Source organism: Phlebotomus argentipes, unplaced genomic scaffold (genome assembly GCF_947086385.1).
Source record: "Phlebotomus argentipes unplaced genomic scaffold, Phlebotomus argentipes genome assembly contig_5, whole genome shotgun sequence".
NCBI lineage: Eukaryota > Metazoa > Arthropoda > Insecta > Diptera > Psychodidae > Phlebotomus > Phlebotomus argentipes.
Genome location: NW_026776165.1, coordinates 1083298 through 1093759, shown reverse-complemented (window position 1 = coordinate 1093759; position 10462 = coordinate 1083298). Strand labels below are relative to the sequence as shown.

Sequence of the window (10462 nt, the reverse complement as noted above, 5' to 3'; positions counted from 1 at the left end):
GCCACCATCAACAATGTCAGTTCTAGTGGGTAAGAAATTGCCTTTTTTCCGCTGTTTCCCTGCTCAGATCAATTAGATCACTCACTCCAGACACGTCACGAAGCATGAGAAGAGTTTTTAATTGAGGATTTTTGTGAATTCTACAGGAGGCGGTACAGGATTTATTGGAAAACGCCTTGTGACGCTGCTGGCATCTAGCGGCTATGATGTAACCATTGTCTCCCGGATGCCCGGACTGAACAGGATCACCTGGCACGAATTGGAGGCTCATGGACTGCCCAAGGGCACCACGGCGGTGGTTAATCTCGCTGGACAGAATGTGCTGGACCCCACAAGGCGTTGGACGCCGGGTTTCAAGCAGAACGTGTGGAATTCTCGAGTGAATTCTGCAGCGTCAATGGTCAGGGCAATCTCCAAGACTCCCGCAGAACCTGGCGTCTTTGTGAATGTGTCGGGCGTTAGTCTGTACCCACCGGCCGCCGTGGATGCCAAAGAGACCTTCGACGAGTCAGATCCGGGCGTGGAGTATGACTTTATGTCGCGACTGTGCTTCGCCTGGGAGGCTGCAGCCACTGTTCCTGACTTCACGGGCTGGCGAGGCGTCCGTGTGCGCAGTGGTGTCGTGCTGGGACGTCACGGTGGCATGATTGGCAACATCTACCTGCCCTTCTTCCTCGGTCTGGGCGGTCCAGTGGCGTCTGGAAATCAACCTCTGCCGTGGATTCACATTGAAGATCTCTGTGCAATTATCCTGCTCGCCCTTAAGAAAGCCGACATTTCTGGGGCTCTGAATGCCGTGGCGCCCCAAATAATCACAAATGGGGATTTCTCGATGGCTTTCGCCAAGGCCCTGAGACGACCGGCAGCCTTTAGGATACCAGAATCTGTACTGAATCTTATGTTTGCACAAGAGAGGGCAGTTCTGCTGACAACCGGCGCCAGAGTAGCCTCGCAGAGACTGCAGGGATTGGGCTTTGAATTCCAGTACCCGAAAATCGAGGAAGCGTGCTTGCAATTGGTCGGAAGGAAACGATAGTCCGTGCTTATTTGTTACCTAATTTATTTAGCCTAGTAAATTAATCTTCCTTCACTGATAACTGACTGTGAGTTCTGGGCAAATCTCCTGCAGCATCGCCCCTGTAAGCTTCATCTCAGCTGCTGCCATTTCCTCTTCAGGAAGATTCAATGAGAGTCTCTTGAGTTGCGGCATGCGATAGAGAGCAGGAAGAGATTTTGCGGTGACCTTTGTTCCCACCAAATCCAGCTCTTCTAAGTTCTCGCATTCACTTCCGGACACTCTGTCGAGACACCAGTCATCAAATAGCTCCACATCCCGGAAGCTTAGGCTCTTCAGGTAATAGAGTCGCCTCAGATTCGACAATCCCTGATAGTAGAGAACCATCCGGGAGCAGTCGATGGCCTCCAGTTTGTACTTCTCGTCGTAAAATCTGGGTAGATTGTAGTTGTCGCCAAATTCGTCCTCCTCATCCTTCACTATCCACTCCTTGTGGCCGAGAAACTTCACTCGCCCTCCCCGGAACACGATGAAGTGCGCTGCCGCCAGATCAGAGCCCAGCTTGGTGTGCCTCTCCGGATTGAAGTCCTGACTCAATTTGTGCACCAGTTCCTTCTTCTTCTGGTACCAACTCATCACGCCGCTCACACTCCAGGGCTTTTGCATGAACGTCATGAAGCCCGGATCCTCATTTTCCACCCTGAACACGGACAACTTGCTCTTCCACTCTTTCTCTTGCGGTCGCTCTCGCCACTCATCAAGTCTCTTCGCGTCCATCTCCATCTTCATCTTCTCCTCGTGCAGAATCTTCTGCCCTTTGGTCTCATTGCTGAAATTCACCCCCAACACGCACCCACGGGGCGCCACAGAGCACAGTCTGGAGATCTTCAGCATCACTGCAAAATACTCCGCACGACAAATGAGGTTATGTCAAGCTCGCCCCCTGAAATCACCAAATACAGGACATGTCTTATGACAAACCCACAGAAATCACAATCAAAATCAAATTTATCTACATTTTTATTCCATTTTAGTAAGTTTTTTTTTTACATAATTAAGAAGATATAATTAATTTTTTTATATCAATATTACGCGATTTCTATCTCAAAACTTACTGAATATGTTTTCATTTGTTTTTTTTTTTTCTTTTTAAATTACTTCACGCTCGGTATATCATAAATTACCAAGTCAGAAAACGAGGAGGCATCTTTAAATATATATATATTTATAAATATATATATTTATAACTTCTAATACATGAAATTTCTCTTCAGCTGTTTCATTTCTCTTTTCTTCATTTAAATTAATATTATAATGTATATATATATATGTATAAAAAAGCATTGAACGTCTAAGAAAGAATATTTTACTTACAACATTACAAAAAAAAAGAAAAGAAAGATTGTTAATTTATGGCGCCGTGCTTTTTAAATTCCCCCAATTTTTTTCTTTCTGTTGTTGTTTATTGATTATCAGCTAGAGCTATAGGTTCTCCTTTCTTCACGTGAAAAAGCTCCATGCGCGCGACCAACACATCTTCTTCGTCCCTTCTGGAAAGACTTGTACCCTCTCTGTGATTTATTATAGTCTCACTAGCATCACAAAATCCTCGCAAATTGACAAAATAAAATCTCTCTATGGCTTACTTGTGATTCCCAGAAGGAGTGGACCATTCCTGGACGCGAAAGAGACTCATATGATCTTTTTCTTTAACTTCCCTTATGATAAACCTCCTTTTTTCTCTTCTTTTTTTTCTTCTTTCTCCTCTATGAAAAAAGATTTTGGTGAATAGGACAAGAAAGTAACGCCGATTCCGTGTGTCTGCTGTGTGTGTGTGTGTTGCTTGTTGGCTTCTTTTTCATATATAGAGCATTGCATTAAAACTTGAATCCTTCAATTGGAACATCCTGATCGAACACAATCATCGTTTCGTTCTCTTCAACCTGCAAGAAAACCACACGCAAAAAAGTTAAATTATGATTACTTTAAACACTAGCCGAAGAAAGTGTTGTAAAACCAACAAATCTCACCTCTTCACTGAAGAATTGCCTAATAATTTCGTACGCCAACTTGTAAATGTCTACATTTTCGTGATTCTGCAGCTCCTCAATCTTCGACATCCCATCGCACTCCTCAATCATGCCAGCAATCTCACCCACATGAGAGCCGCCCATCTTCAGCATGTTGTGAATGCCATCCAACACAACCTGCCAGAAGGAGACACAGAGGAATGTCGTAAGTAAAATGCGCCACACACCTTCTTCCATTTATCAACTCACATTGATGACCTGCGTGTCGCGGCAGGTGAGGAGCTCGCAGAAGGGCGCAATAGCGCCCTCCTCCACCAGACGCCACACCTGGTGCCTGTTGCCGCTGATGGTGAGGTTGCTGATGGCCCAGGCGCTCTCCTTCTGCGTCTGGAACTCACCCTTGGCCAGATTCTCGATGATCTTCGGCAACAGACCGGCATCGATCACGGCCTGCACCTGTGTCTGATTGCCAGCGGTGATGTTGGACAGGAACCACACCGCCTCCTTGCGGATCTTCTCCTTCTGGTGGCTCAGCAGCGCCGGGAAATACGACAGAGCGTCACAGTTGAGCACCACTTGAGTCTGATCATCGCTGCCAGTCACGATATTGCCCACGGCGCGCAGGGCGGCCGTCTGAACCTGTGAAAAAGATGGTGAGATGAGTCATGGCCCCATGCCAGGTGTGCTCCGGTCCTACCTTGACGTCCATGTGAGCGAGGAGCGGTATGAGTTTCGGCACGACGCCGCAGTCAATGACGAGCTGAATCTGCTCGTTGCCACCGTCCGTGAGATAGCTGAGCGCCCACACTGTGTCCACCAAGATGTTGATGTCCGTGTGGTGGATGAGAACGTTGAGCGCGGGCAGAATCTCCAGGATGGTGGCCGTGGGTGGCGGAGGCTCCTTGTTCCTGCACAAATTCACAATCACCCACGTGACGTTGCGCAAGAAGGGAATCGGCGTGTTGGCTTTGATGAAGGACAGCAGCGGCTGCACCACGCCATGTTTTATCACATAGTCCCTGAGGTGTGGGCCGTCGCCGATGATGTTGCCCAGTGCCCACACTGCCTGCTCACACACATTCGGCGCCGGCGACGCGAGGAGCTGCAGGAAAAGGGGCACAGCGCCCGCCTGCACCACCTCGTTCGTCTGTAAGGACGTGCCGGAGGCGATATTGGTCAGCGCCCAGGCAGCTTCGAATTGCAACATCGACTGATCGTGCCGCTCCAGGCACTTCACCAACGTCGGCAAGATGCCGCTGGCGATCAGGTCATCGATCGGCGGATTGCGGTCAGATGAAAGGAGACGACGGGCACTCTGCACTGCCGCCAGCTGCTTGTCCGGATTCGATGCGTCCGAGGCATTCTCCACCAATTTGTACAGATTCAGCGACGACAGGTTGTCATCCTCATCTGTGGAGTCCACGACGGGCACATTGCGACGCTTCAGGATCGTCTCCTCGCGCTTGTTCTTCCTCAGCTCTACCGTCACCTCGTTCCGGCGCCTTCGCATTTCCTGAAATCATCAGACGAACGAACAATGTGAATTCCCAACCTCACTTTCCGCTGTGACATCTTTCAGTGGCCCATTTCCCCACTTTTGCCACACTCTTTCCCAATTTTCCACCACATAAAGTGCACAGGAAGCACATTTCAGCACTGCAAACGCATCTTCACACACTCTAGATAGATTTTTGGGGCGAATATCCCTGAATTTCTCAAGATTTCACTGAGGAAATCGAGAAAATTCCCCTGAGAAATGTCTCCAAAGTGTGGAGACTCTTGCACAACCCTATGGAGAACGGATTCCACGATCCGAAATCGTCCATGGAATATCTTCCACTTTTGTTCCTATAATAGGAATAAAATCCTCGGAATTCCAAGCTATCCTCCATGGATAAATTCCACTTTATTCCAAGCAAGATACCATGGAATAATTCCATACATATTCCTTTTGGCCATCCATGGATATTAGAATGGAACATTTTCCATGGTGCTAAATCCGCGGAATATCCATGGGTTTTCCACGGAATAATTCGCTCTTTGCGCGTCCCCACGCGATTACGTCAGTCTTGTGAAATTCTTCTCATAGGAAAGAACGCGTAAGTATTTTCTGTACTTTTCAGTACTAAAACGTTAAGTTTTTAATGGTAAACACTCTAAGTTTGGTGATATTTCCAGGAAAAGTGCTGAATGTATGCGATGGAGACGGCACAGGGACCCCACAGTCAGAGAAGACTCGAGGTTTCCGGACAACGTCAAAGTAGGAGAAACAACTAATGTAAGTATGGAATTATCGAAACATAAGAGATATATCCTGTTTTCTATACTGAACATGTCTTTTTTACAGGAAAATAGGATGCGGAAAAGCGGTTACCGGAGGATCTACTTATCCGACAGAGTGTGACTCATGACAAGGTAAAAAATGTTCTTCATGTTCTCGAATTCCTATGGCGAAAATCCATGGAACATCCTATAAATAACCATGGAAGATTTCCATGCTAGAATTTCATCCATGGTGAATCCCTTGGAACTCCGTGGATCAGCAAGGAAAATCCTTGGAATTCAGCATGGAAGATTCCATGCTGAATTCCATAGGAATTTAGCTAGGATGATTTTCCATGGATTATTTCCCACATTGCTTCCAAATTTTCCATGGTGACTTTTCCCATATATGGAAGATTTCCATTGTGATTCCATTGACCAATCCAAGGACGATTACAAGGAATACCATGGAGGGAATACCATGCAAATATACGATCAGTAATTTGTGTATTCTATTTTCCAGCATTTCTCAAACATATTCGGACCGGTGCGAGAAGACATCAAAGAGCATCTCGACATCCGGCGACCACGGTAGCAGTCGTCTAGAAGAGTAGCAGTCCCTGGGAAGCGGCATAGCAGCCACCAAGGCAACGCGTCATAAAAATTTGATACACATTTGTAAGCTTGATAGTTAATATTTAATAAATACAAATCCAAATATAAATGAGTCTTTTTTTTGGATATTTTGGGGCGGAGCGCCGGGAATTTCTGGGAGAAATTTCACACATTGGAATTTCCTCCATGGTATTCCTTGTAATCGTCCTTGGATTGGTCAATGGAATCACAATGGAAATCTTCCATATATGGGAAAAGTCACCATGGAAAATTTGGAAGCAATGTGGGAAAAAATCCATGGAAAATCATCCTAGCTAAATTCCTATGGAATTCAGCATGGAATCTTCCATGCTGAATCCAAGGATTTTCCTTGTTGATCCACGGAGTTCCGAGGAATTTTCCATGGATGCTATTACGCGGATTGCATGGAAATCGTCCATGGTTATCCATTGGATATTCCACGGATTTTCGCCATAGGGAAGGTGATTGAGCCACACTCTCCACTCGCTCTTACACCCCATTTTCACGCCACAAAACCACCCTGAGAGCCCCACACCAGCCAAGAACTAGCCTAAATACAGCGACCCAACTTACATCTTGATCTTTTCCTTTGTTTTTGAAGCCTTGCATGCGATTTTTAGAATGTGGATCTATTGACGCCATTTTAGAACGACCCAAGTCAGGGAGAATGTGCGAATTTTCAATTCCTTCTCTGACACACACTGCGCCGCTTTTCCACCAATATATCCGCTCTTCCTATGCTTGGGCACTTCTGTCGCACAATTGATCACCTTTTGTCACGGGAAATTTGCTTTTTCTCGCTGAAAAGTGCGCAATTTATCGACAACCACACACAAAAGTCTCACGTTTTTGTTTCTCTGCACGGAACACTGATGTGGCGCTGCTGTCGCTCGCCGTCATTCGCCGCGAAGTCCACGATTCAAATCCAACCGAAACAACCACACTTTCTTCTTCATCTCAAATTCTCACCCAGGAACTTTATTGCCTCTCTGGGGCACTACAGTGTCCGGGGTAATCGAAGCATAGCCAGTTCTCTGGAATCTCAAATAAGTTCAGCTGATGCGGTGAATATTCCGACTGAAAAGGCACGTGCCAATGGCCATCCGTCTCATGAGCAGTCACTGAGAATGTCGGGGGCGCTTGCATAATAACCTTAGTGCCCGGAGTGTACTCCCAGCGGAATTGATGGGTGTGCTGCCATCGGCGGAAGGTGTTGCGCAACTCCTCGGACTTCAGGAGGTACGCATGGCCACGCATGAGATCCTTCGAGACGATGCAGCAACGTTTTCCACTGATCAGTGCCGCGTAGAGCAGGAAAGGATCGTCCTGAGAGAGATTGTCCGTGAGGAATATATGTGCATTGCTACGCAGCATTCTCATGCGATCCTCAGGGAAATTGCTCATGTGCTTTCTGCCCAAAACGAGAACTCTCTGGCCCTTCCTCGCGAAGTGCATCACAACATTGATCAGATTAGTCGCCAAGATGTTATTGGTGCGTCCTGTTCCCTTGGACAGAGCCACATTGAGTCCGTCAACGATGCAGTCAAAGGGTTTCGTGCGAGACAGAAATTTCCTGAAGTTCTCTACTTCCTTTGGATTTGATTTCAGGAAGACATCTTCTCTTATTAGCACTCGGTTAAGAAATTGACTCTGCAACTCCTGAAATTCCTCATCTGTGAGCTGAATAGGTTTGAGGAGACCTTCACAGGTGTAGCACACACCTTCAGGATCCACAGCAGTTCGCCTGGAGCGAATTCCTTGACTCTGCAGATACTTTTCTATGCGCATAATAACACTCTCGGAGATTTGCATCTCGTTGAAGGCGATAAATTGTAGAAATTCCGCCAGACCCTCGCCTTGACGTTGACAGAAGTCTATCCAGGCTGTGAATGCCTTGCATTTGGGTATTCTGGAGTCCTGTATGCTCTTCCGCAACGTCTGGAGCGCGATCTCCTTCTCGTCGTTCCGGAACGCAGCCTCCACGACACTTGTGTATGTGGCTATAGAAGGGGTGGAGAGAATAGTAATGCCTTGCATCAACTCCAGGCACTCCTTCCATCTGCTGGTCAGTGAGAGAGCGAAAATCACTCCTTCAGCTGTGTTAGCGTCAAACACTGGGACTTTCCTCCTAATTTGCTCATAAATCTCTATAATTTCATTCTCCTCCTCGTCCGTGAGAACCCTATCGCTGGCTGCAGCATGGTACACCTTCAGCAGTCGCGTTAAAGTGACAATATTGACTCCACCAGTTTCTGGAGTCTGCTCCAGGAATTCCACAAAGCATTTCGCCGCCTCAAGTTTCTTGAAAGTTACGCAATATCCAACTATAGTAGCATCCACATTGGTATTGGTTATTCTTTTAGAACTATTCAGGATCTGGCTTCTCAAATCAATCCACTGATTTGGTTCTGGGCATGAGAATTTGTCCAGGAACTCCTTCATGCTCTCTTCCATGGGTTTATCCATTCTTAACCGATAATTCCGGTGATTGATGACACAGGGCAGCGTGGTGGAGAATCCCATCCTACTAATGGGGCCCCGCCTGGCTCCTGTCCTGAGGATCTTTAGAAAACTCATCTCGGAAGCCTCGCACGATAAAACATAACAGAGAAAAACTGGGGTTATGTTGCTCGTGGAGGCGCTAATGTCGGTGAGAAGTTGTTTATTAATTGACGGTTGGCAATCCCTGGACGCCGGTCTATCAAGGGCCAAACAAAATCTCTTATCCCGTTTCCTGCCCAAAATCTCTAATATAGACGCATCCAGAGTGATAATTTAACGGTAATGTCAACTCAGATACTGTTGAAAAAGTGGGCGCGCCAGCGCGAGAAGCAGGAGCAGAAGATTGAGAAGTCCTTGGCAGCGAAGGACTTCTTCGACAAGAACCGGAACTTGACATCTCACTTTGACTCCTGGACCACACCTCAGTTTTATCAGCGAAGTAGTGATCAGATAGAGCAAAGCAAAGCTTCGCAGAGGCGCGAAGAAGAGCTGGAAGAGCGTCGGCAACGCTTACGAGATCTGCGGCTGAATGAGGAGCAGCAGTGGCATCAGGAGCTTCGAGAAGGTCACCGAACGCGTTCCAGACCCTCCACCAAGTGCCTCACGGACATCAATAATCACCTCAGTGAGAGTGTGCTTGAGGAGAAGCGCAAATGTGACCTGGAGAGTCAGCTGTACAGTCGCTGGAGATCTGACGCTACTCGAGACAAGATCATCCATGAGAGCAGGAGCACTCATGAGGCTCTTGCAAAGCTGAGCTGGCTGGACAAACAAGTGGAGCAGAAGATTGAGCGCGAGAAGAAGGAGAAAGAGGCTGCGGAGCGTGAAAAGCGAATCCAAGAGGAAACTGAGCGACAAGAGAAGCTTCTGAGTGAGAATCGCCACGTTCTGGACTCTCAGATTCGAGAAGTGCGCTCCATTCAGGAGTCCAACATGCATCAGATGCGGAGGAATGAAACGGAGTGTCGTGATGTGAAACTGGAAGCAGAGAAAGTGCATCAGAGCCGCCAAAAGATTGAGGATCTCTTCCAAAAGTGGAAGAATTGCAGTGAAAATCGCGCCAAAAATGCCTCCAAAGATATTCACAATCCACGGAGGATAAAGATGCTGATTGACATGAGAATCTCATGTGTGCGACAGGCAATTGAGGAGGATTTGGATTTCCTGCAGAATCTCTTGGCGATTGTGGACGAGGAGAAGCTGAAGCCTTTGGTGGGGAAGTTTCGGCAACATCTTGAAGACACTTCCAGAGAGAGTGATCGCGTGAGAAGTCTGTATGACTCTGAGGCTAAGGCTTTTCTGGTGAACAGGGAAGTTCTCTGGAGCGCCCAGATTGAGACCAGAGATCGCTTAATTCGCCACAACGTGACTGAACTGCTTAGCAGACTGACGCTGGAACGTGAGAAGGCTCTGGCACGCTCTCAGGAGCTAAATGGCATCAGAGCGACGCATCTGCGCGCCATAGAAGACAGCAATGAAATGCTGAGGACACTAACAAGGAACAAGAACGACCAAACTTTGCCCAGAATGGATCTGCACAGTGACTCAGCGTCCGTGGTGACTGACGAGATCGCAGACAGGACATCCAGGCGGCAGGCGGACGAGTGCGATTCAATCGTCAACCAACTGAGCAGCCAGAGAATTACTCCAGAAGCGGAACCGTCCGGAAGTGGTCCGCGCTTCGCCAGAAAGAAAGTGGCTTGGATTTGAAGTCACTTGGTAAAAGCTACGCCACTGACATTTTCAATATAATAAATTGCGCATAAGAATTTTAATGAGACATTTTTCAAGATGAATTGCAATAATTTCGGAACGCTTGCGTTAACATCTAACATTTGCCAAAAAGAAAAAAGTGGATCAATTTCAGCTCTTTCACAAATATGCCCACCGAAAATCACATAAATTTCCATCTAATTCACCGTCACTTTCCAACTATTTCCCTTTCATCAAGTTTTACACTTCTTGTCCAAGAATTCAGCACTTTTCCTCCCTTTTTGTGCGATAAATTTGCGCTGTT

The 10462-nt window shown here is 47.1% G+C and overlaps 5 protein-coding genes and 1 long non-coding RNA gene across 6 annotated transcripts; 3 read left to right on the top strand and 3 right to left on the bottom strand.

Annotated features, from left to right (window-relative positions):
- The first annotated feature begins 3 nt into the window (after positions 1 to 3).
- Positions 4 to 1036, top strand: LOC132255581 (epimerase family protein SDR39U1). Its single transcript, XM_059751676.1, has 2 exons — positions 4 to 29; positions 147 to 1036. The coding sequence occupies exons 1-2, from the start codon at positions 14 to 16 to the stop codon at positions 1034 to 1036; spliced, it is 906 nt and encodes a 301-aa protein (XP_059607659.1). The 5' UTR covers positions 4 to 13.
- Positions 1037 to 1043: 7 nt separating this feature from the next.
- Positions 1044 to 2738, bottom strand: LOC132255582 (distal membrane-arm assembly complex protein 2). The gene is made up of 2 exons (XM_059751677.1): positions 2662 to 2738; positions 1044 to 1958 (listed from the first exon to the last, which is right to left on the bottom strand). The coding sequence occupies exon 2, from the start codon at positions 1907 to 1909 to the stop codon at positions 1088 to 1090; it is 822 nt and encodes a 273-aa protein (XP_059607660.1). The 5' UTR covers positions 1910 to 1958; positions 2662 to 2738; the 3' UTR covers positions 1044 to 1087.
- LOC132255580 (importin subunit alpha-3) lies at positions 2018 to 6813 on the bottom strand. Its single transcript, XM_059751675.1, has 5 exons — positions 6517 to 6813; positions 3743 to 4558; positions 3295 to 3684; positions 3046 to 3222; positions 2018 to 2958 (listed from the first exon to the last, which is right to left on the bottom strand). The coding sequence occupies exons 1-5, from the start codon at positions 6583 to 6585 to the stop codon at positions 2893 to 2895; spliced, it is 1518 nt and encodes a 505-aa protein (XP_059607658.1). The 5' UTR covers positions 6586 to 6813; the 3' UTR covers positions 2018 to 2892.
- LOC132255583 (uncharacterized) lies at positions 4836 to 6099 on the top strand. The gene is made up of 4 exons (XR_009468190.1): positions 4836 to 5144; positions 5224 to 5323; positions 5393 to 5460; positions 5831 to 6099. It is a non-coding gene; the product is annotated as an uncharacterized LOC132255583 (long non-coding RNA).
- An 80-nt stretch (positions 6814 to 6893) lies between the features above and the next one.
- On the bottom strand, positions 6894 to 8562 carry LOC132266010 (mitochondrial ribonuclease P catalytic subunit-like). The gene has a single exon (XM_059766833.1). The coding sequence runs from the start codon at positions 8518 to 8520 to the stop codon at positions 6922 to 6924; it is 1599 nt and encodes a 532-aa protein (XP_059622816.1). The 5' UTR covers positions 8521 to 8562; the 3' UTR covers positions 6894 to 6921.
- A 66-nt stretch (positions 8563 to 8628) lies between these two features.
- Positions 8629 to 10220, top strand: LOC132266104 (trichoplein keratin filament-binding protein). The gene has a single exon (XM_059766941.1). It carries the CDS (start codon positions 8728 to 8730, stop codon positions 10153 to 10155), a length of 1428 nt encoding a protein of 475 aa, XP_059622924.1. The 5' UTR covers positions 8629 to 8727; the 3' UTR covers positions 10156 to 10220.
- The last annotated feature ends 242 nt before the right edge of the window (positions 10221 to 10462 follow it).